Source organism: Lepisma saccharinum, chromosome 2, assembly GCF_977018435.1.
Source record: "Lepisma saccharinum chromosome 2, izLepSacc3.1, whole genome shotgun sequence".
Taxonomy (NCBI): Eukaryota; Metazoa; Arthropoda; class Insecta; order Zygentoma; family Lepismatidae; genus Lepisma; species Lepisma saccharinum.
The window spans coordinates 185,164,088-185,191,400 of NC_139230.1; the positions used below are offsets into that span (position 1 = coordinate 185,164,088).

The 27,313-nt window shown below is 37.1% G+C and overlaps 1 protein-coding gene across 1 annotated transcript in view; it reads left to right on the plus strand.

Moving 5' to 3' along the window:
• The first annotated feature begins 14,221 nt into the window (after positions 1–14,221).
• LOC145980850 (battenin-like) overlaps positions 14,222–27,313 on the plus strand; it is a 33,942-nt gene continuing 20,850 nt past the window's right edge. Inside the window, exons 1-3 of the mRNA XM_083113936.1 lie at positions 14,222–14,309; positions 19,572–19,723; positions 22,789–22,922. Of these exons, the coding sequence (XP_082970062.1) occupies positions 14,288–14,309; positions 19,572–19,723; positions 22,789–22,922 (308 nt within the window). The 5' untranslated portion in view covers positions 14,222–14,287. The remainder of the gene's footprint in view (positions 14,310–19,571; positions 19,724–22,788; positions 22,923–27,313) is intronic.

Consider the following 27,313-nt stretch of genomic DNA (forward strand, 5'->3'; position numbering starts at 1 on the left):
TCTTCATCTGGGGTTTTCTTTAAGAGCATGATAAATTCAAGATCGCACAATACTGATGTCTACACATTCATCCCCATAAAATGCCTTCAGTCTCAGATGAATGTCAATTTGTAGCACATTTTCTGCGGTTATAAACTCCATCACGGCACGCTACTTCAGGCGCTTCATCAACATTGCATGGTTACATGCTGCCATTTTCCTCGCAATAGTTCAGCACCCCCTGGCGATAGAAGTTTGAAACCTTCAATGGAGAAGCGGGAAAGTCTTATAAGTGCAATGTATGGTTGTTCAAAATCCAAAATGCGTTTACAAGGTAACAAAGAAAATAAAAACATAGGAAGCTTTACTTTTCAGTACGCCCTCGTATATATACTTTATTGCAAATCGATTTCAGGATTGTAATGTTGTTCATAGACATTCCAAATTACAGTTTGCAGAATTTTAAAACAAAATGTTAATAACAAATGAAATTAGGCATACCATATTTAATGCAAAATATTGAATTTTTCAAGAGTTTTGTATCTCTTAAACCAATTAAATCTCAAACTCAAAATTTTTATTGAAGTTACTTATCATGGAGTACTGTATTGTGTACAAATTTCAGATTTTTAAACAACTGCCCACCAGAGATATTTAACCCTGAACTTGGAATTTTTTAACAAAAAGTACATGTTTATGACCCTGTAGAAAAAATATATTAAAGTCTCAAGCTTCAAATAATTTTGACATACTCTATTGGTACACAGGTACTTGCATAAAAAAATTCAAGTGTCAAACAAACTGCCTTCCCCCCCCCCCCCCAAATGTTCAAAAATGTCATTTTGAGCAATTAAAATACATAAATTTGACCTTAAAATTTATTACGAAGGAATAATATTTAGAAAATTACACAGAAATATAATTGTAGCCTATAATGTGCTTAACATCACAGATTTCGTCTCATTGTTGTAGGACTTACCAGAGCTAATATAAAAAAGTTTCCGCTGATGCTTACGAATGGAGAAAATGACGCGCGCCATGATAAAAAAATGCCCGCCATCTTCAAATCGGTGATAGTAAAAATAAAATAACAGTGGTTCTGAACTGTCAACATATGAGGCTCACACCACACAAAAAATAAACTTTTTTTAAAAATGGTCAAGCAACCATGTTGTATGACTTCATATGGATTGACCCACATGTGATTTCATTTCAGTCACAGTAATATACCTATGTTAATTATAGAAAGAGTATTGCAGGAACATGATAACTTGAAAGTGAAGCTATCTTTTGAGGGGACAATACTAGTACAGGAGAATATGTGACTTCTTTGCACCCCCCCCCCTCCGAGAAAAACTACATTACTTTCTCCCTCCCTAGGAAAAACGTACCTGCCTGTTTCCCAAGGAGAATGGTCATGATGAATTTCGTAATGGATAAAAGCATGAATAATATTAGCCCCAGTTAGCCCACCCCCCAAGTGGACGGACGAAACTACGCATATTCGTCGCCTTGTAATCAAGGGGTCCCGGGTTCGATACCCGGTGGAGGCACATAGTGGTTCGGATTCCACTTTAAACTGTAGGTCCAGTCCCGATTAGCCTTACTGTGTATAAAGTGGACTTTAAACACCAAATCATTCAATCAAAACTACGCCTATGAGTAACCCTCCCCCTTTCAAAAATCATGGGCTCGCAACCAGGTGTAAAGGGTGACACATTCTTAAAACACCCAAATGCCAAATTATCTTTAATGAAGAACACACTTGACTCCATTCTTGCAGACTAACGAGGTTCTGACGTCTGGACTCAGAGCCAGTATATAATATTCTGTGGCGTATGTGATGTGGCCTGCCCATGTGTGTTGCTGATTGTCCTTTCATCCTCATCTTCGCGATTAGCCAAAAGTTCCAGAAATGAGAAGTAAAATAAATCAACATAGAAAAGTTATGATGCACATTATTTTTTAAATCTCCACATTATGCATAGATAGGCTAATCGAAACTGGACCTTGGGATCCAAACCACTTTTGGTATCCACTGAGTATCAAACCCAGAGTCCCTTGATTAGAAGGTGCCACTACGACACCGGTGAGGGCAGCATAATATTAATATATTATTATTTCTGTGCCTATTTTTAAGTCCATCATTCAACTTCGTCTCGCAATAATCCTAGAGAGGTGGGATGAGAATAGCGTGGTCTAGTAATGTTGACCTCCGTGCTGGAGTGGTTAGCACAGCGCGCTACAACGCCAGGGGTTCCGGGTTCGAGTCCCGGGTAAGGCATGGGTATTTGTGTTTGTCCATATGATAAGAAACAAAGAAAATTTAACAATTGAAAAGTGTAAAAGTGAGAACAAGTGTGAATGTTGGGGGATGCCTCCGTGTAGGCGGTATTTCCTTTTTAAAATAAAAAAAAGAGTGGTTAGGACACCGCGCTACGATGCCAAGGGTCCTGGGTTCGAATCCCAGCTCGGACATGGATGTTTGTGTTTGTCACAATGAGAATACAGAAAAAAATAGAGAAAATTGATATATGTTAAATAGGTGATATACGGGAGATACTACCGTTTAGGTGGGTTTCCTTAAAACCCTCCAGTTCCCGTAGGTACATGTGTGATAGAAAATTTATACTTTTCACATTTTTGGGATGTAATTGATATCTCTCAATGAATTTATTTGTCACTTTATTAACTTTTACAACGCTACATACTTTTACAGGGGCGTCCCCTGGGCGTCTACTAGGAAGTAGATGAACATTGATGAAAAAAGTGTTTCCATTTGAACACTTATGTATTAATCAACATATACTGATACAAGAATACAAATCAATGATAAACCTTTTATACCCTTTGAAACATAGTTAAATAATTGTATTTCTGAATTAGCATTCCACTTTTACTCTTACTTTTTTGTATGGAACTCATACCAACATTGAAGGTGAAGGTCAACTTTACACTTCTTACACATGACTCTCGTGTGTTTGTGACACTTGGCACACCTCTTTTGTGAACACTCCTGTCGAATGTGTTCACTGATATCTGTCGTTTCCTACTTCATCAGGCACTCTACTGTCGACTGGGGAAGCACATGTATAATGTCTCTGACGGCATGTGCCGTGGACTTCACAATAAACACGCACAATGTTTCTGCAAAAATCGCAGTATGTGTAACTCTTGTCTTTACATTTTCTGAACAAATACCAAGCATTTTGGTATGCGGCATTAAGGCCAAATGCAAATAGGGAATACCACCACCTTTTACCTCTAAGGCCAACACGAAGTGAATCGATATTTTCGTCGAACCTATCAACTCCACCCATGTATCTATTATACATTTGAACGACAGACGGACGGTCAACTTGTATCTTCTTCCTCCTTCCACAGACAACTCCAACTCGGTCAACCTTAGAAATTGGATGAGCAGAATGACAATTTGAAGCAAGTGTTACGATACTATTGTGATGCCACTTCACTACCATCAAATTTTCAGTCGTCTTAAAGGACATTGTACCCCGTGGCTGCTATCTCAGATCAGATGAATTATCAAGTGGACATTTCTGAAATCTGTTTTCTCTAATAGTGCCAGTTCCTCCACTTCCGTGTTCACTGAGTGTTGAAAGCAGTCGGAAACTAGTAAAAAGATTATCAAAATAGAAGTTGTAGGGTCCAAATTCCTTGGGCATACGTGTCTCCATTTCAAGTACCACAGCTGCTCCCAAACCAAATTCATCTTGGTATGGGAGTTTTGAAGCTGCAACACCTTGGTAAGGTTCGAATGAAATGAGATATTATAGACGAGTGGCTGCAGACCACATTTTATATCCAAATTTGAAAGGTTTCCCATGAATATGTTGCTTTGAAGAGTGATCACCATAGTATGGTATACCATAGTCTCATCTATTGACACATGACTGGTGGCGACTTTACTAAAGTGTTCAATGAAAGTCTTATTTAGCACGCTGAAATATTGGCGAACTTTTGCAAATTTATCATTGGGGGTAAATTGAGATTATCACATAAATGCAAATTCTGCTGAATTTCAAAAAATCTGTTTCTACGCATACTGTCAGATACCAGTTTGTTGTGAGTGTCATCTTTCGTTTCCCAAAACATTCCCATATATCCAGTAAGTAACAAAATAACTAAAAATACTTTCCTTTCACTAATTGTTACATTCAAAACGCGATTGTTTTGTAAAGCATATTGATTACTCATTTCAACTATAAGATTGATAATTTCATCACTGAACATAAGTTCAAAGCACTGAACTTGTGTAACATCCAACTCAGCACATTCACTTGTTGTTTCGTCTCGATCACACCTGCCACAAGAAGGTGAAAAACGTTCAATTTTATCTGTCCATACTTTCACAGGAGTTGGTAAAAGCTTTCTCTTCTTTATTTGTGATGTCACCTTGTTATCACCTTTCGCTATTTCTGAAGCTTCAGAAATATTTTGAGAAGTTAATTTTACCTCCACTCTTGATCTCAGCACACGATTGATGTCTACTTCCGCTCCATCTCCACTCTCCTCATCTGTAATATTTCCATCATATTATCTGGAGGAAAAAGGACAACTTCCTCCACGTCATTGTCGTTCTGCATTAGAAGCTCAACAATCTCATGTAATTGTAGACTGAAAAGACAAAGAAAATTGTTAGAACGTTACGGTTTCTTACAAATATTCTACACAATAATTATTATAAGAGAATTTTTTTCTTATAAAAAATCAAGCAAAATACAATAAAAAAAATCTTTGTATCAAACCGGAATGTATTATCAGTAACACATTCTAAAGAAATATATAATTGAAAAGCGTAGTATTTTGTACAGAATTTTTACAAGTTATCATGCATTGATCTTCCAACTACTTCTGTGTTTTTGTTTCCTTGAATATATTTATATTTTATACACTGTATGTACTGTTGTTAAAAAAGGTTTGACTTGTTTCATTGTAGACCCAGCAGAAACAGCATTACTGACAATAATTGAAAAAAACAGTTTTCTTGATGTATTGTTACACTATTGATATTGACTGAACATTGTAAAAAATTGTACACCTTTGTACCATATCCACACAACGCACACATACACACATTTGATGAGTGAGATGTGATTCACATCATGTAATGCCCAGTGTCCCCTCCAGGGGACATCCATTATTTCTCAATAAATAACTCGTATTTACATTTAGTGTTTGATCTTGCTTTTCATTTATTATTTAACGTTAGTCTATTCAGTGGCGTACTCAAGGGGGGGTTACCGGGTTTAACCCCCCCCCTTGAGCTTTTGAAATATTATGGAAAATGCTGTAGAAAAAAATTAAAAATGGTTAATTTATCACAGTCAAAGGTCTGCGACAGTAGTAATAATAATAATAATAATAATAATAATAATAATTTGAATTATTATTCCCATGCAGCATGAAGAAAAACACAACATTCCAAACACAATCTAAGCAGCCGCAAAGTTCAATTTTGCATTTTGTTTTTGCAAAAAATCGCGCAGTGACTTTCGCGAGAATTCTGAAAATTCCTTGCTTCGTCGCTGTGTGCCGGCCATATTGCAAACGTTCTTCCCGGTACTGATTTCGCATCCTCTTGTGAACTCTCAAGTGATGCTGAGTCTACATCCACATCATTAAATAATGTTGAAGTGCTTTGTGAATCACCTAGAAGTGATAAATATGTTGGAATGTCTATAAACGTACTTTTCAACGAAAATATAGACTCAGTGGAATTTAGCAACATTTATTCTCGCGCCTCATCATCATCCTGGGTGAGTTCCATAGGTAAAGGTAATGTAAATTCCCCCGTGCAAATAGCACCCTGCCATGAAGGCACACGTAGTGGTGTGGTGGGCCCCACACATTCTCGATCTCGGCCACTTTGCAGGTGATGTGATCAGCACCATGCTCCTGCAGTCTTTATCCCCCAGGATTGCTCTCAGGTACCCATTGCTATGAGGCTGGGTGCGGAGACAAGGCTGGATAAATTCCAACCAATTCCGGGAATCGAACCCGGATATCCCACGAAGTTGTCAGACTAGACCAGCGCGGCTCCTTGAATGAGTTTCATATTTCGATTATTTCAATAAATTTAATATATTTGCTTGCTTTTATGGATTTTCTTTACACTTAAAATGTCTCACTTATTATATACAAATAACCGTTGACTAGACAATTATTTTGAAACAAAAGAAATGTAATTTTGTTCTATTACTTTCATAAATAGCAGCTGCATTAGTAGTAATTATTAATAGTAATTAAACTAATTAATTAATTAATTATAAGAATTATGAATTAATTTATTATTAATAATTAATTAATTAAAGTATAATAAAACAATGGTAATGCGAATTTGTAGAACGTTTTCGAAATAACACCCCCCTTGATGAAATCCTGCGTACGCTACTGAGTCTATTACCTATATTACAAATTAACAAACATACACAGATCTTACCTTTTGTCTGTTACACGTGTTTTTGAAGAGGAAGACATGGCGATACCGTCCATCAACTCTTCAGCCATTTTGAATTACTAGTTCCTGGAAGCGCCACCAGGGGAGTCAACAGTTATATCCGTATTCGCGATTAAAATTATCCGATATGCCATTTGGTGAGATTTTCAGGAATCACTCCACGTAGGACACCTCACTGCGCTTCGTCGTGTTGAAGCCATTCAAAGCATGGGGAACATGCGAAAAAGTAGCGTATACTGTTCAGTTTTTTGCTCTAAATCGTTTTGTGGTTCAGGACAAGTGAAAAGCTTACATGTGTTTTCCACCCCGTGGAATCAACAAAATGAAATGTTTAAATAAATCAGGGAAAACAGAACTGATTGACAAGATTGGCATAACTGAAATGCGGCAAGGAAATTACGAAGAATGTACGAGTCTGTTCACTCCATTTTCCGAAATAATCTTTCGGAAATATGATTTTATTGCCATGAAAGTAAGTTTTAAATTGTTCTTTATGAATATAACATTTTTTTTTCGAAAATAATATATTATGTATGTAATTTTGAACAGGTGCAAGTCGATTAAGTGCAAAGATGAAAATAGTTTGAGAATTAATTAATGTCCGTAATCATAAAAGTATAAGTCAGAAAAACATAATTGACATGCTAATGTTGCTGTTTCATTCAGTATGTCAATTTTCAGTGAAGACTGAAAATAGCCTCAATGAAATTGTTGTTATTGTTATTATCATTATTCGGTGTTGTTATTAAACCAGCCTCCGTGCCTCTTTGGGGAAAAAATGCAACAGCATGTTTTCATTTATTTCCTCCCAAGCTTTGTAATACAGGTGAATTGCTATATTTTCAAATCATTTCCGAGAGCCCCAGTTAGGAAATTACAACCGAGGTGCAGTGCAGATGAAACAGCACCGCTTTGAAAAACCCGTGCGTATACATTAGTTTCGTGTGCTTTTTCCGTGTTATTTTTATTATCATAATTAAATGCTTCGCCCTCAGCACAGCTACACCTTCGTTATAGTTCCTGGAATTCACTTCGCATTTGCAATATTTAAATATAACGCGTAATTTAAACGTTTCTTCCATACCAGCAATGACAACACGCTGCTATGGGCGCTATTCACCGGATGTTTACATTTCTGTGCTTCCTTGGAGCTGGCGGACATTTCCACTCAATTCTTTTTACAACAATTCTAAAAACTTCACCCTGGAAAAATAACCCCTGCAAGTTCTCGCGTTTCTCTGTGTCCAGTTTAAGACAGAAACGAGACTTCCATAGTTGCGAGGCTAGCGTTGCGCTGGAAACACGCCGCCGCCATGTTAGTACGTCACTACTTAGGGAGAGCTCGTTTGTCGTCTGCTTCGAGCGTCCAGTTCCGGATGGGTAGCCCACGGTGAGCGAACACGTGCAGCAGTTTTACAAATCTGTCCCGATTTAAATAATGGAAGAAGGAGGATAGGAGAAAGGTAAGCTATACTTTGTAATGATCATTCTTCTATGAAATATCCGTGCTACTCACGTGCAAGATAAATGAAAGTGTTCAGCTGCGTGTGTGTTCTCAGGCCATGCAAAACAAATTGCTTATAAAATTGGTTGCTGACCAGACACTCAAAAATATTTTTCAAACTTATATTTATCGAAATTTGCCGTAACCTATGTAGTGCAAAATAAGAATTTTCACATTCTTCACTTTATTTATAAAGCCTATTTAACTTTCTTTTCCATAAAGCAATTTCAGTTTGTGTTCCATTTCAGTTGCGCAAATTATGATCAAATATTTTTGTGCAGGTAAGAGAAAATACACTGAGAAGATTACATTAGTTGCACAGTACTTATATATATATTTAGTTTATGTATAATTATTACAAGGAAATAATGTGTATAACCATGGGCGTATTTAAGGGGGATTCAACGGGTCCAACCCCCTCTTTTTTTGGTTCACTAAAATTACCAGTTTCCTTGTTCTATCCACTTGTTCATAAAAAAATCCTTCGTACTTATTTCATTCTCTTAAATTAGAGACGTATAGGACGGGATACGGATGGGAAGGAAATTTCGTAATTCCACACACCAGATGGGACTGCAGACTAATATCTGCAAATTTCCTGATAGTTTCTGAATTTCTGCGATAAGAAACTGCATTGAGACTGTCAAATCAGTTATTTTTCCCCCTCGAATCATATTAAAGAAATTTGGTTCTTAAAAACGTAGTGACACAAGATGAAGAGAAAAGTATCAATACCAATAAGTAGTGTGACTACATACACACAACTTTGTCGGGTCCAGCACCCCTTCCCTCCCTGCTCCCCAACAAGCTTCCGGTCAGCAGTGTCCTGGATTTTCACTTACGAAATAAAGCACCCCTAATCATACCAAAAGTTGATCCATCCCTTCCCCCCCCCCCCCCCGTGAACTATATATACGCCCATAACAATATCCCATTATGAAATGGTACGATATAATTATTTTGAATTTTGTACTGCGAGAAAAGCCGCCTCATCTCGTTACCCCGAACGCATTAATTGGTTGGTTCACAGCTTCACCACTAAAGATCCTATCGAGACGAGACATGGCAGTCTTGGTCTCGTTTTCGTTGAGAGTTGTAAATGTCTGTCTCGTGTTTATTTATAAATGTCTCATTGACAGTCTCGTCTCAATTTATAAACATCCGTCTCGGTTTGAGAGGGCAATTCTCGTTCTCGTCTCAAGTCTCGAAAAATATAGAATTAACAATGTATGCAAAGGCTTATCATTATAAATACAAAAAAGCCTTTCTCAATATTTTTTATTTATTTATTTATTTATTTTTTTGACTCCTCGTTTCGACGGTACAGCCCTCGAAAACTGAATATTATCCTGCTTATATATGCAAACCAAACTGCAGATTCAGAATTACCAGGAATGAACTGGCGTTGTAATTATTCTACACAAAATTCATGATTTATCTGAGGAAGTCGCATGTTCCAGGTTTGACTCTCGACCTGGGCATGACTGTTTCCTTGTGAGTGACATTTCATTGAACTGGAAATTGTTACATGGGAAGATGTTTGCTCGAGACTTTGGGGACACCTAGGGGATGCTTCTATTGTTAATGTTAGTGTTGCTCACGAGACGAGGCATGTTCCGTCTCGTCTCATAAAAGGAGATGGGACAAGTGAATGTTTTCGAAATGAGATGGGACAGAAGAAAAAGTTCGTCTCTTATCGTGGCAGGTTGGGTGATACTTAGATTGTGCAGTTAGTGGTAGTGTGTGTGTGTGTGGGGGGGGGGGGTGTACTCCTGCACCCCGACTTCGAATACTGCTTGTAGTTATTCATCTTCATTGTAGCGATTAGCCAAAAGTGGGAAGAAATGTGATGTTAGAGATGATACATAATAAATTAACCATGCGTTCTCATCGTTGCGGTTAAACAAAGTGAACGGAAAAGCGACGTAAAAATAGGCTAAATACAAAAATTTTCAATATATATATTAACTGAAGAAAACTGTCATTTACTGCAGGAAATTTAAAAACTCACCGTACCTTTTTATACCGTATCACCTCTTATATTGCAGAAATTGGAGTGTAAACCAGTGTGTTCTAAAAGTATTATCTTAAAATTTGTGAAGAATATATTATGACGAAAATAATTGTAATTCCAGAAAAGGCATTCCTATAACATTAAGTTCTTGCCAGTCAGAACTAACCTATGTATTCGCAATGAACAAGGCTGTTCACGTGTTCAGCCATTGACTATTACAAGGTTTGCTTTGTCACCCTAATGGGAAAACCCTCTACCGAGTGGCTGAATTGTAGTAAATACTACTATACTGCTAGGGCATAATTCATCTCCAAGAAATGGAGCACAGATTTTTGCACTGGAAGTTGTAAGATACTTGTTTTACACAGTAACAAGTGAATTTGCTGTCGCTTCCGCGGCTCATGCTAAGTTGACGGGACGAGCAGAAGCCCCGCCTGCACGCATTTCTAAATGATGACGTCAGAGGACCTCCTGTCTGTGGAGAGGACGTTTTCAAATCCGTGTAGTAGGTGAATTTCAGCGGTGTTTGAAGGCGCGTTTCTCGAGAACCGAAACAAATATCGCCGAGATATTTTGCACATCTCACGTTTGTGTCAATATCTGTAAAATGAATGGATTTAAAACGTTTTCCATGTCTAAGTGGAAATGTCCAATGGTGTTTTCGGAAAAGGCGACAATATTTGTGTGGCATTTGGTTTCAACATGAGATAGAGGACAAACAATTGCATGGTTTTCTTTCAGACAGACCCGATATTGAAAGATCAGTGGATTTAGGCAGTAAGGCGAAAAGATTGAACACAAACACGTGGGAGTAGGCTCTGCAGTCGGCACTTCATCAAATCAAATGAAAATATTTTACATGTTTCGAAAATTATAATTGTCTAACGCCCATGTGTTGATTAAATTTAAAGTTGGAACTATTTATAATCATATTATAATGCATTTGCCTTTTGGTTGTTGATAAGCGCTCTCTCCATGGGCGTCGGTAGGCCAGTCGATCCCTCCTCCCCCTTCTGGATATTGACATCCTTAATTTCAAGTTGCAAAAAGCAGGAAGTTTGTTATTTTTATTGTTAATAACAGATATAAAGTTAACTTGGTTAATATTCGAACAGAGAAATCATTGTAAAATATGTAGGAGATCGAAAAATGAGTGAAAATACAGGAACCAGGATATTTTTTCATATTCTACCATTTTATTCAAAGAATAAATGGTTCCACAGTTTTCAGAATTCGAAAAATTATAATATTAGATGAGGTTACACAATATATACTTTGTGAGTATTTTTTCTAACTTCTAAAGTCCTTTGTTGAACTACACTTGCAAAAGTTAATAACAAACTACAATATGTGTGTATTTCAGTATCGTTACTATGAAATGTAAAAGTATTAATGGAAAATGGTTGTCCTGGATATTCACTCGGGATCGAATAGAATGATAATAATAAACAAATAACAACAATAATATAATAATTAAATTCGAATAAAATGTATTTAATTAGGTATTTAAATACTATTATTTATTTTTCTGTTGTGATCGAAGTATTTCAATGTTTATAATTAATGTAAGCTTCATTTCAACCTGGAGAAGTCTTTTCAAAAACGAAACTGATGGAAGATGGAAGATTGACATTGCCTTGAAAAATATTAGTATTGTCCCTTATATCTGTATCCAAACGATCCGGGAAATAGCCAATCTTTTCTAGGTACCTTTTTTTTCTCTACATCATTGAAAAATTTCAAGTGATCCATTTTGTTTCCGATCTCTTATAAGAAAATAAGCTCGGTTACTGTCTGTATTCCACTTGTTTACATTGGAAAATTCGCCAAACCGGAAGTTCTTTCCCCGCCATCAATAATCGAATTGTCTGATCGATCATTTTTTGTTTACTCAGGAATAACCCCCATTACGTACTACTACTAAATGTAAACAAAGATCTATCCTACGTAGAGCGGCCATATTGGAAGCGGCACTAGCGCTCAGGTGGTCATTTTAATCGCGAATTGGCTGCCTTCAGAAATATACTAACATTAGAAAGAATTCTAAAAAGTAATTTAAAGTTAAGTTGAAAATGAAATATTACGTCTCAAAATAGAGTCCCCTGCAGGGGACACTGGGAATTCAAGGGTTAAAATAAAATCTTTAGGATGTCTGAATGTCACGCGGGATACCCGGATTCGATTCCCAGGTTGGGTGATCTGTGGTCGGAAATTTTCCGGCCTTCTCCCCACATAAAGCGGCTTTGTGGTTCATCCAGCCTCAAATTAATGAGTCCCTGTGGGTGAAGACGGCCAGAGCGTGGTGCTGATCACCAAGGCTTCCCGTAAGATTTTTTTCTCAGGGGGGCAGCAGTGTTTAAAATTGGGGAAACATGGAGTGGCCCAGTTAAGCGAATTCTCATAAAGCATTATCAGCACTAGGATAATTTACATTGGCACTTTAATCTGCTGTCTTTCACAGCACCACTCGTCCATGTTTTCAAGATAGAATTTCACCATTTGAATTATATGAATTATTTCCAGATATCTCAGGAGGGGGCAAGTGCCCCCTCAGCGGGCGCCCTTGCTGATCACATCATCTCCGAATTGGCCGAGATCGAGAATGTGTGGAGCCTACTCCCACATCCAGAGCATACAGAGGCGCAACCACTAATTTTTGTCTGGGGGGGGCAAGTACGAGGATAAACGTGGCAATAATAATAATAATAAACAATAGTAATAATAATAGTAATATTAATGAAATTATTACTATTAGTAGTAGTAGTAGTAATAGTAGCAAAGACGTTATTATCCTCGTAAATCACGCAAAAAAGGGGAATAGATGTCAGTGCTAAAGTATTTGTATTGCAACAAGGATTTGAAATATTTTTTCACCACGTTCAATTTCACATTAGAATGGAAAACAAGCACACAAACTGTATTTTTGAAAGACAGAAACTACATGATAAATGCATTCCGGATATAATTATTTTTGTACATATGACATTTATAACTTTCAAGTACAGTATGTGTTTTACACATGGCCGAGTCTGCTGCCACGTAATTCGTCTGCTAAGAGGATGTTACAACTCTTAAGAACAGATTGAGACGGGAGAAATGCAAGTTTATGATTAGTGGGAATTAATGTACAGTTAATTTAGAACCTTTTTCTTTAGAAAGCATTTAGCGATATCATTTTAATGCTAACAGAACCTAACCTAACTACGAGAGCATTTAGGTTTATTATGAGAAGAATGCTAAGGGACCTAATCTTAAAACATTTTTGTAAAAGTAATCGCTACAACTTCACAGTATGTGTTACAGACGTAATTGCATACATAGCATGATGAAATCACGATAAAACAAAGTCCGAGGTTCCAGCAGAAAAAGAACGTTGCAGCAGACACTACGTTTACAACACATGTAACATGGAGCAACGTAAAATAAGAAAACATATATGCAACATGTTAACACTATATTCTGTATGTATTCGAAGTTTCTTTAATACATATATATGGACATAGTACATATATAAATCTTTTTCATTTATTTGCATAAATTTGAAATCGAGGAGACAATTGCCCCTCTGCCCCCATGTAGGTGCCTTTGCCGTTTGGAAAAAAGATGCAAGAAATACGTGAAAACTAATTTAATGTTGAGTATCCTTATGTCCATCTACTTTTAGATTCTGCTAGCCATGTTTTTTTTACTTCATTGTTTGCCCCCTCGCCCCCCTAGAATTGATTTCCGTCCAAGGTTGAGAATTAATTCGTCCCCTGCCCCCTGTGTGGTTGCTCCACGGCCTACATTCCGTGCCTTCATGCATGGCACTGCATGCACCTTACAAAATACCGATAAATAACGCTTAATGAATAATAAGCATATTGATATTGGTATTAGACTACTGATTTTCTCATTTTTCCTTCCTTTAATAAATCAATTCCTCTCTGTGAACAAGTGGGAAAATAGTAATAGTTATATTATTACTACTACTTTATTATAATGTTAGTAACAATAAAAATAATTGATGAAGTTGTGATCGCGATATCAGTTTTTCTAAGACGAAGGGAAATCTTGGACAAAACGGGAACTTTGGAAGAGAAAGGGAAATGTTACAACTTTAAAAGGGAAATTGTGGTGCGTTATTGTGACGACATCACTGGCTACAACGCGGCAGCCTTTTAAAAACGTGAAGTGAAGCTTATGTTCCAACCTAAACAAGTCAATCTTTTTAATACCGATTTTATGTAACTGAATGGTGGTAGTCTGTGAACATAGGAAAGAGCTTTAAAGAGAAGCTGACTAATACCTGAATAACCAAATATAAGCTAAAATGCTGGAATTTTTAAAGTATGGTGAGTTTGTTTTGTAATGGTAACTACAACAAAAAGTTTTTTTTGCCTGTAATAGTGTTTTGAACATATGAAAAAAGAGAATATATTCGCAAATGGAAAAGGCCATTGCCCATGAAACTATGCAAATATTTTATTAGTAATGACTTGAAAATGCAAATGTTTCAACGCAACAGCAAATACTGATGATAATAAATAAAAAAAATACATACAACCAAAAAAAAAATGCTAGCACAAACTAATGTTAAGCTATTCTTCGTTTGAAACCCTGCAATTCTATGTTGCAAGCATATTCTTTGATGCTTGGTTATATACCTTAAACAAATTTTATGAGCATACAATGATACAATGCATGTTTTCTTTTTTTTTTCTTTACAGTGGGTTGAATTAAGATAGGGTCGATTAAAAATGAGCGTGAACTAAAATTATCCACCATTTCAGTGACTTCTTTTTATGTAATGTGAAGTTCAAGAGTTGTAATAAAAATCTTCCTGTGAATGTGCATAGGATGTAAAATATAGGTGAATGAAACTAGTTTGGGCAATTTCTTATCAACATATCCTTGAATTCGACTGTACATGGTTTAAATCACCCAAATTTATCTTTGAAGACTTGGTTAAGATGGGTTCCACTACTGAATGTTATATGATATTGTAGTAGGTTAAACTAAGTAGAGTATGAATTTTTGATAATGTACACTTTTTGAGTGGGTTAGGTCAGTTGCATTTGGTTGCTTGAATTTTTTCTACTTTCTCTTCCTGTAGGTTATTGAACAAAAAAAAACATGCAACAATCCTGTACTGAAGAACTGTACTTTGCTCATCGATAAATAATAAAATAGAAGACCTCAAAATCCACAAAGCTTCTATGATATTTTCATACTACTTTCTAATATTGTAAATGCTTTTCTTTTTTCGTACAGTGTGCAAAATCATCTAAAATTTTATAGTCATAGGGGTGTAGGCATGATTATTTTCTGAGTGGGGCCGAACCTTTTATAAAAAAATCAACATTTGAAATTAAAACTAGAAAATAGTACTGAAATAACAAGTTATGATGTACCTGTCACTAAATATTTTTATTGGGACTACTGTATGTCTACTGATCCACGACCACACGTGTACTTTTGGGAGCAGTATTGTTTGTCACACGTTTAGAACATTTGGAAGCATGAAATGTGCATATTTTTTCTGAGGACACAGCTATTGTGATGCTTCTAGTAAAATACTACTACTACGGAGTGAATTGACAATATAGAGAAAGTCTCCAATTTTGTTAATTTTCGGTATACTAACTAATTTTGGCCTCCTAATCACGAATCTGTTCTAAAAAACCAGGGGTCACGTCTAGAAATTTGAAAAAAACCGATTGAATTTTTTTATATATACGTGTATATGCGTAGTTTTACGAACGAAATGTTATAACTATGCTTGCATAACCTAACCTAACCTCCTGTGAATGGTTTGTGGGCTAATGATTACTTTCATTAACTCCACAAAATCCTAGTTTTGTAGCATGTAACAGACGAAAAATTTTTCATCACTACGAAACATGTAATTTTTCCTGAAATCAGTGGTGGAGTATATGCATAGTTTTATGAACAAAATGTTATAACTATGCTTGCCTAACCTTCTGTGAATGGTTTGTGGGCCAATGATCACTTTCAAAAAGGAATTCCTACTTTTGTAGCACGTAACCGACGAACAATGTTTCATCACTACAGAACATGCCATTTTTCCTGAAATGAGTGGTGGAGTATATGCGTAGTTTTACGAACAAAACCTAACAAAAACCTAACTAAACTTAACCTGAAATGGTTATCCTTGAATGATTTGTGGGCCAATGATCACTTTCAATAAGCAATTTCTAGTTTTGAAGAACGTAAACGACGAACAATGTTTCGGAACATGCCATTTTTCCTGAAATCAACAGTGAAGCACTGTTGCCAAACTTACCTGTAATTGAAGCCCGCATTCCTCTCCCGCCTGACCTCAATCACTTTCCACGACCAATGCTCTGAAACGTGTGGCAACGCTGTAGACAGCGCAACGAATTTTGAACGTCACGTGTTCTTACATGAAAGATGGTACCTGTGTTTAATTATGGAGAATTATCGCAGTAAATAACAATGTTATTTTACAACTTCTACACGTAAATGTACAATTTTAACACGCGACTCCCAAATCGTAACTCCAGATACGTCACCAGGAGCGCATAAGAAGTAGGAAGTGAATTACAGACTTTCTCTATATTGTCAATTCTTACCAATACTACTTTCAAACATAATGGTTCCGATAATGGTTGTAAAGGAGAATATTTAGAATACTGGAAATGATTGCTGAAGTAAGTTTGAAGTTCGGAGAAACTAAATTGTACATTTTAAAGATACACAAAGTGTTAATTTATGAGCAACTATGTCAGGAGAAATAGATGGTGCAAGTGACCATTCTTGTAGGTCACCACTGCATAAGCGATCCTCTCTCACATGTGCTTGAGTTTCTGTTTTATGTCCACTTTATGCAGAGCTATGCTAATTGGGACCAGGCTTATAGTTTAAAGTTGAATCTGAACCACTATGTGCCTCCAATTGGTATCACACCTGGGACATCATGATTACAAGGTGATGATGTTACCACTATGCCATTGGGTAGGCACTCTTCTTACAAGAGAAATGTTGTATACACATGCAGGAGATGAAGGAAAGTGTGGGTTCAATGCAAGCAATCCTCGCTTACTTAAAAAGTATACATAATAAAATGATTAACCTGTAGAAACCTAATTATTGTGCTACGGACACCAAGACCTGATCAGCTTAACCACTTGCCTTACGACTTTTTTTCCAAATTGATGTCAAAATTTTACACTTTTTTTAATTTTATATTTTACTACTACTTTACATGCAAAATTACATTAACAATGATTTTTGGTATAACAATCAAAAATAATCAAAATATTCTACTCCAAATAGGCATTCCTTTATTAACCCGAGTATACTCGGAGCTGTTAAATGTGATATAAATTGTGATATTTGCTAACAATAATGCAACGAACAAAATGGTATGTTGTTTATGTTATAAATGATATAATATTGATTTCAAAAGACAAAAGAAGTAATTATTCAGGATCAAGTTCTTGCCACACTCGTACAGACGTCAAACTAACATCAGAATGCGAACTTTTGACTGAAATATCATGACAGTCAGTTAGCGTTGTTTCACTGCCACTAGCACTTACACTACACTCTGATGCACTTATGTCTGTGCTTATATCACTCATTTTGCTGCCAAAAGGACGAGAAAGTTCCAACCGAATCAACGCTTCCGAACAATGCATTCTTGCAAGCAACCAAATGTCACGCAATGCAGAAAAGCTGTTGCCTTTCTTCACTTCTTGGTGCCTCAAGGCAGGCACAAAAATTAGTGCACGCTCGAGACATCTGTTAGCCAGACTTGCAACTAACTCCACCTACCCAATTCATCATGAAAGTTCCGCCCGACTTAGTACGGGCCGGTAAAAAAATTACATTCAAACTCCTCAGGTTTCCGAGATAACTCGGGATAATATTTTGCCGGAAGAGTACCACATCCGAGATAATTCGGGTTAGTAAGGCAAGTGGTTAACCTACTCACTGAAGCATATGGACTACCTTGAATAGAAATGGGATGCAAAAATTGTTCTGCACAAGAAAAGCCATCGCTAATGAGAAAACCTGTTTGATGACTGGAAAGTGACATAGTGGCATCTGTTTTCTCTAATCTTCTGTTTTACTGCATGCACCACAGAGAGCTATCAACAGATGTGGCTACTGATGCACATTTCCACATTCTTCATTGAAGAGTCAAACTCATTTCTATACCATTGCATTAGTCATGGCATGTTCTCCATATAACTCACAAAGTTAACAAGAAATGTCAGTTGGTTTCACATTCAAGAAACAGATGGCAGACTGCATTTCACATGCAGCAGATTCTTCAATATTCTTAAACCTCCATTGGTCATGCTGTATCTCTGAGATACATGCAAATAAAATTGCTTATTTTCTCGAAAATGATTGGGCGTGCTGTTCTAAGCTTCTTGGTAGCTTCTTTCCTCTTTGAATACAGATGACCACAGTCTCTACCCTGCTTCCCCAGTGGTGCAGTGGTAGCGTCGTCACCTTGTAATCAAGGTTTCCCAGGTTCGATACCAGGTGGAGGCACATAGTGGTTCAGATCCCACTTTAAACTGTATGTTCAGTCCCGATTAGCCTTACAGTGCATAAAGTGATCTTAAAACACCAACTCAATCAATCACAGTCTCTGCCTGGCACCTTTCATGTCTGGGCTTAGTAAGTTGATTGTATCTTTGAGATACATAGTGATACATTCCTTTCGGGTTAATGGTAGCACAGTTTGCTCGCAGAAAGGACTGTCAGGATTTGGAAAACATTGAACTCGTTCATTCCATTCTCTGCAGCAGTGATGATGAATGCAGGTAATATGATGATATCAGTGATAAGGGTCTGTTGGTGATTGTGATAATGTAGAAGAAAGCGAAGATGATTCGGAGACTGAACTGGAATGTGATAATTTACGATGAACAGCAGAGCAATATATATAAATAAATATTTGTGAGGTAAAAATAAATATTGTATGTAATGCTAAATAATTTTTTTAGAGTGTTTAAGAATCATTATGTATACGAATAATAAAAAGTAAAAATTAAAAAGTAATCATAAATTTGTTAATAAAATTGTACTTGTATCTCACAGATACAGCACCACTGATTGTGTTAATTTTCCAGGTGTGATTGATGAAGGGTTAAACAATACAAACATGCAGCACAATGTTTAAATGCTGATTGAATGGCATTTGTGCCTTGCCAAGGAATCAATAAACTTAGCAACAATACACACCATGGTGACCACAGCACAGCAGTGGGCAATATTTCCATGTTGCCTTATTTTGTGAATAACCCCGGTACACTCATTAAATCTATAATTTCAGCCTCTGCCATAATCAAGGAGTCTCACGTTCAATCCCCAGTGGAGGCACATTGTACAATGGTTCGGATCCCACTTTAAATTATAGGCTCAGTCACAATTAGCTTACCTGAGCATAAACAAAGAACATTTTAAATGTATAATTTCTCTTTCTGAGGTAAATCTACTCGTGACCACCTGACTTCACATTTCACACATAAGCTATTATTATTGAATTCGGGTTTTGACTAAATACTTGAACTATTGGCATTGGTATATTTTATATCACTTGTCTTTCCTTACAGACGTCAACACCATGACAGCTGCATCTGGAGAAGGCCCCCGTAACAAATGGAATCTGCTTGCCTACTGGCTGCTGGGTCTTTGCAACAACTATGGATATGTTGTTATGCTGAGTGCTGCTCACGACATACTGAGTTCTGATTTTCATGCTGGCGTATGTATATATTTGTGGATTGTAATGTTTTTATTCATACTTCTTCTCCCAATGTGTAGGCTGATTCAAAATTCCCATCCTGTAGAACAACTCTGTTATTGTTGCACATAGCAAAATAATAATGATAATAATTGCAAAATAAGGTAGTTGTTAGAATTATGTATGTTTCAATCCAAAGTACTGAAGATTTTCAATCTAGCATGCACCTGTGAAGTTGTATGCTGGTATAAGCCTGAATGGCAGCCGAAAATACCATGTTGCCATCTTCATCCGAAATACCTTACATCAGGGGCATGCCTTGAATGCCAAGCAATGGGTCAGTTTTTTTTCATTTCGGCTAATTACAACATTTTCAAATGTTATATAGGGGGGAGGGGGTAAGGATAAATTTGGAGCCAAAATTACCAAAAAATGGACATTGGTGAAAAATTTTAGGAGGATATTGAGGAATTTTGGGGGGGGGAGGGTTGTGAGGTATGTGTGGATAGATCACTGGTACACACACAGGAGGGAGCTGTAATTGTAATAAGGACTCTTGCTTCCCCTGCTAACCTGGCCACAGGCTGAACTTTGCCCATGAATAAAAATTTCTAATGTGTATTTTGTCATACTTTTCGTACCTTTAGCTCCCACCAATCCACCTTTTGTACATCACTGCACGAGTGAAATTTTGGGAATGTTCATGTCTTTGCACTGCATTATGAAAATTACTCAAGTCACTGTGGCCTGTGAAGTCCCATGTTCCAACATAATGATTCATAAAGAACATTGCTACTACATAACCACACAATACGTAACTTCGTTGCCTTGTAATGAACAGGCCTCGGATTCAATAATCGGTTGAGTGGTTCGAATCCCACTTTAAACTGTAGATCGAGTCCAAACTAGCCTTCCTGTGCATACAGTGGACCTTAAGTACTTAATGAAAACGTCCACGTTTTTCTTACTTGTTTTGGTTATGCATAGTTACTTGTTTTGGTTATGCATACATGGTCTCTCTCACTGGTGGAGTTGTTAGCACATTGTGCTACAATGCCAGGGGTCCAGGGTTCGAATCCCGGCTGGGGCATGAATGTTCATGAGTGTCCATTCATCAGTTTCATCATGTCATCACTCATCCACATCTTTGCAAATTAGCCAAAAGTGGCACAAAAAGTGAAGTGAAATGAAGCAAATCAATCATGATTCACCACCTCCAGCTTTTCGGCACAAGTTCTTGAACTGAATGGTTTTCAAAGAAGATCCTTAATTGAATCTTTACCTGCACCACTCCAAATCGATGCATCATCTCATTTGTCAACCCTGGTGGTTATTTTCAATGTAGACCATACTTTAACACAAGACTGCAAAAGAACAGAATAACACAGGACAATGGCACAGTAAAGAAAACATGTATCCACAGCTCCCATGCTTCCAAATGCACTCTCTTCCTCACTCTATTTGCAGTGTTACATACCCTCTATATTTTGGAATTACTGACCACATGACTGATATGTCCAAGTATTTGCTGGTGATTTTATTTCTTATAAATACCATACGACCGGTACTCATTGACTAACTTCATAAGCTAATTTGTTCATTACTTTACTGTTAAGTTTCACACAAGAATGACTGTACTGACTTAGGAGGTGCTAATGATGCATAGAAAGTTCTGGAAGTTAGCAACACTTGTGGCCACCATGAACGAGGTGTTTCCAACACCCTTGCCAAAGACGAAGCGGGCGGGGGACCGCTTGTGGTCAACCTTTTTTTCGTGAAGGTGGAAGGACAGTGACCATGCAAGAACTGCATAAGTTACTCGAAAAGCAGGGGGATCTCCACACTTCTGCCTCACGTCGCTATACCGCACTTAAGATTTGAAAACCATAACTTGAAGCAAAATAAGTCATTAACATGTGACACATGCAGCTCCCTTCCTATCCTAAAGATAATACATTTACAAATCAAAATATGGCTATTTTCTCATACCAGTGTACAGTCTCAATAGTGTTTGCTACATTGAAAATTCCAACACTTTAGATTGAAACCCACATAGTTTCAGCATCTTTCCCCTTTTCCCATTTTTTGCTATGTACACTGTTAATGGAGTTGTCCTATGTAACTGGACTTTGGAATTACCCTGTGTATTATTGAACAGCAGAAGATATTTTTATGTGACGAAAGAGCTTGTATCACCTTAAAGTTATCTGCATTCTAGCATGCATTGGCAAGTAGATGATGCTTTTAATCGTACCATAAAAAATCATCTGGATCTTGCAAAGGGCATAGTTCTTCCTTGATTAACATGAGTGCCACTGAATACACAGTTCTCCCTTTAATCCATTAAAGAATCCATTTTATTTCATGACACATGTGAAAAAATAACTGTGAATACTGAGAGTGATATGTATGAACTGACCCTGAATGTCTGTGCAAGACAGAAAGGGGAGCTCAAATTTTAAAGGACAGATGCACATTTTAGGACCATAAAACTGCCTTCGGTATGAGCCAATCAACAGCAACATTTCACATCATAACGGCATGACAGGATATTCAATTGATGAAGTCCTAAGTGGCACGTGTTGCTTGTTGCCTCAGTTCGAATTCTAAGAGATTAAAACCAATAAGTTGCTGACCAAGGCAGTTTATTAAGATAAAACACTTAACACGTAACGTTTCGACCCTGTATCAGGGTCTTCCTCAGACGAAGAACTAAACTAAAATGATGAAATATACTACATACAGAAAGATTACATACACATAGCAGGGTCACAAGCCACACAACAACAAATCAAGGTGACAGATCTAAGAGATGTCAATTTGAAAGCATTGACTGTTGGATTGGTAGACCCTTGGCCACAGTATTGTGATACAACTCAAGTTCCATGTGTGTAGAAGTCATGCTTGCAAGACAAGAATGTGAGATTTAAACAGGTGCAGGGTGGCCCATTTCCAGCATCTCAGTGGGTGATAACGTTAAGTTATCAAAACTGATTGGGTGGAAAAAATAGATAGAAAAGAATCATTAACAAATAACTGAAAAAAGAGGATAACAATTTTATTAACAGATTAACTTTTTGTTGCAGGGTGAGACATTGAAGAATGTCACGGACAGATCAAGAGACTGCAACCCTACCTCAGCTGCGGCTGTGGTGTTAGCTAGTGTAATCCCATTCCTAACACTTATGTTGATGACTCCTGTAAACGCCTTTATGGTACAGTAAGTATTTGATTGTATTTCACTTGAAATGTAAGCATGTGCATGTTTAAGGCAGATCTTTAAAAATATTGAACCAACCATGTAAATGAAATAACTACATTTGAAATGGCAAGCTTTAGCTATTCAGAAGATAAAAGTTGAAGGAAGATGGAGATGGGTGGAAGGACCATAGAAGAAGATAATATGTCTGAAGAACTGATTTAGGTTTAACAGTATAGTTATAATATATAATAATAACCTGTAGTATAACAGCCTGTGGGAGCCAGTGCCTACCTACCAACTGCCAGTCGCACTACCACCAGAGGTGGGAGATCATCCAGTTACTGGGTGATGTGTGGTAGCACAATGGACCCCAAGTCTTCATCGTAGGTTTTCTCTGACTTTCTTATCACTGGCGGTTTCAGGATTTCAGGAGATGGTACTGCATATTATATAGGCATATTTCTATATCCTTCTAACGAAACTATTAACATTTAATTATTAATATTTAATAATTAAATATAATTAATGCTTATATATTGTTAATGTCTTTTGCATTTGTTATAATAAAACCTAGTGTGAAGTTATCAGTGACGGGGTACCATCTCCGCTTCAAACGCCGTACCCTTTTGTGAATGAAGACAGTGGATCTTCGAAATTAATAGGATTGAACCATTAAATTGTGCAATGCGGAAGTGCGAAATCTTCTAAATTTCACGTAAGTAATTTTAAACCGCGTTTACTGCAACCATCATGAAATGTATAATTACATGTTTAGACAATATTTGATTTTCTTTGGGGGGCAATAAAAGAGAATTTGTTTCTTGCTTTTAGAATCATTATGACGACTGGAAGTGTGAGAAACTAACTATAGAATTAGATACAACTACTTCGCTCAAATACTCGCCCAAACCTTTTAATTTGGTAAACTTTTTTTCTCAGAGGCAAAATGTTGTTGTGTGTTCTCATTGTCTCTCAATAACTTAACTTCACGGACGAAAGGTTGGTTAACTCACATACAGCCTCGAAGGAATAACCTGGCAGTGATGTCACTCCCTGCTAAGTCAGCATTGCCATGAAAGGAATCATGGTACGAGTAAGAGTATATGAGCAGTAAAGATCGCAGTGCAAACTACCAATCTTTAATTTAATGTTAGCACTGCTCGATGTTTATTTTATGTTTGTTTATTTTAATTATTTCATATAATTCGGTTTCAGCAAACCTTCTGCTTGCGGAATATTGTGAGATGACAGCCACAACTTCATTTCATCCTTCCTGCTGTTTGATGTTGGGATTTTTACCACTAACTTGTTGTGTTACAGAGCATTGTCACACACAATAACAGAGTTTGGGGACAGATTGGGAAGAAGCTGTTCTTCAAACCACAACATAAAATTTTTAGTGTTCATCTCCCCATGATGGTCCCCAGAAGTTGTTTTTGAAAGGAACACTAACTTCGCCCCCTCCACAAATCCACTTTCACCACTGGCATGCACAATAATAAATCTGGGACCCTTTCCTGTTGGCAGTTTTAACGCCCCCCCATCGAATCTTTGGAATCCAGCCATACTTTGGGGACAGTGTGGTGTGTGTTCAAGAAACTTTTATCCATGTAAATGAAAGACTGGCGGTTTGCTCTCTGCGCAGTTCTTTAACTTCACGCAAAAATGATTGCCACCTGCAATGCAACGATGCTGTTTCATTCAAGGAGTAGCTTCCTGCTGCTTACGCTATGATTTTTAAATCTGAATCCTAATTTTCTTATGACCAACGTGAACCCTTAAAATTAATATTTTCTTGCAGTTCCTTCATCAGTTTATGTACGGTGACAACAATGCCTTTCATGTATAAATCATGAATTGTTCGGTACACGACAGCTTCATCAAAAGAATCCAGATTTGTGACACGTTACTGGGCATTCGGTCGGTGTTTGCCCGGCGTTGAAAAAGGTTTCCCACTCGCACTTGCAACTTTCTCCTTCAAAATTCTCCACACAGATCTTTCACTGACACCTGTCGTCACGGACGTTCTGTGAACAGTTGTGGTTTTGTTTTCATCGCAATCAAAGTACTTATACACATTAAAAACTATTTATCTTGCATCACTGTGCAAGCACTTTCTTTATGCCACTGCTCATTGTACAACAATGACAAAACCAGCAAAAAAAAAAAAAAAATACCTCTCTAACAAAGAAACAAAATAGGCTGCAATCCCTCTATCTTAGGTGCTGTTTGTTAGACTAATGTAGCAGTGTGGGGGGTTTGCGCACCAGCATCACCCCTCTCGGAATGATTTCGATTGGTTTGCATGTCACCTTGTTGTCCACTCTAGCAAATGAGCCTTCCTTTGGAAGGAGAGGTGGCGGTGGGAGATGACATCACTGCCAAGTTATTCCTTCTGCGCTTTAATACTATACGTAGTTTTACCAAGAAATGTCCAATTCTTGCAGCAATATTTTATTGTGAATTCAAAAGAAAAAGCCAGGAGAGAAGTAAAGACAAAGACAACACTAAACTTGACATTACTAATGTTATCCAAAATTCAAGTGTCAATATCTCTAGTTTCGAAACTCGAATTGCAAAAAAATAACTTCACTATGATGCTGTTCGGGAAAAGTGTACAAAAATGATTCACTAGAAGTTGGCCGGTTTTCAATGATTTCAAAAAATCACCTGATTTCAAATGTTCCAGAAAATTAATCATGAAAGTATATAACTGACACAAGGTAGACTTTCTCGTTCTCTCTGCCTTTTCCTATTTTCTGCCCCTGACAGGTTTTTTCTTTGCTGTACTCATTTTCATTGGATGCGAAAACTGAACACCAGAAAGAAAAATTCAGAAATATGCAAACTGTCAAGACCGTACTCTTCTAATGCATGCGATTCACTCACTACCAGACCACAACTGAGTATCCGAAGGGAAGAAATACTACGAAATATTTTTAAAAAAATTTTATCGTGCCGCTTATTGTTGCGGATTATTAAAATGTTCAAAAACGTCCAGTAGCCCTTCCGAACAGTCGCCTGCCATGTTCTGAAGCAGTGAATGGAAAATGAAACACCGAACAATTTAATTCGTAAAAGTGAGAATGGATATTAGAAGGGATTGTTGACGTTAGAGGACAGGTTCTGTGCGATTGTTGACAGAGCAAGCAAAATAAAAACTAAACAAAAGGAACCATGCTTTGGCATTTTTTCCTCTTACTATCTCCAAAGTGTTTCAGTCAGAACTTTGCAACATGGAAGTTGCATAGCAACAAATATGCGCAAGATCAATAACAAGTTTACCCCAAAGGATGCATTCAGTAAATAAAATCCGGCCACGTTCTGCCTTCATGTTGCACCAGCGTTCATGAAATGACAGGGAGTACGGCCGTACCATTGTACCCCCCTCCCCCTGGAGCCACCGGTGTTTGTTATGGTACTCATTCATAGCTCCCCAATTTTCACATGATGGTGGATGACCAGGCTGAAATCTCAGAAAAGGATGTTATGCTTCCTCCATAAGATTTGAACTTATGCTTTCCTGTAACCCAAATCTTGCACCTTAGACCTCATGGCCATGGTGAGGGACTTAACAGTATAGTGCTGTTTCTATTTGAGAGATATAAGCAATCTGTTTCTCAGTACATGGGGCTAACAGGCAAATTGCATATTTCAGTAGGATGTGAAATGAAATTTGGAAAGACTGAGAATTGAGAATATTCTTTAATTAGTAGAATTCAGGAATTATGTGAGAATGTTTGGTTGAGTGAATTTTGCTTCACAAATGCCTACTGCAAAAGAAAGGGGAGAATGTGTATTTTTTTTTATAAGTACATATTTGGCCAGGATAAAATTTATACAGTACGTGAGGATTTTTCTCATATTTTTAATTTGTACAAATGGTTTCTTGATGATGGGAAAAACACCAAATGCAGGCAACACTAAACACAATTATTGTAAAGCATTTGTATCATAATTGTTTTGTTCTTGCTTATTATATACACTTCTCGCAAAAAGATTGGAATATTGTTATGTTAGACAATAGGTGATAGGCACTGCCTTGGAATGCAACTAAACATGGTGTCTGTCTGGTGGACATTCTAGTCCTTTCGCGTACATATCCCATCGTGCCTATAACATATTGCCTAATATAAAAATATTCCAAACTTGTTGTGCCAAATATGACAACATTCCAAATTTTTGCGAAATGTTTATATATACCGTATTTACCATGTATAATGCATGTGCATGTATAATGTGCACCCTGGTTTTTGATGGGGAAAGTGACAAAAATTATATCTAGTATATAATGTGCAGTATAATCCAAGTTCAAGAAATGGCTTTCTTAGTTGTAGGTTGTAGGCTGTTGCTATGCTGATCAAAAGTGAATGTCATCCTACCTATTCAATGAGTTACCTGTTGCTATG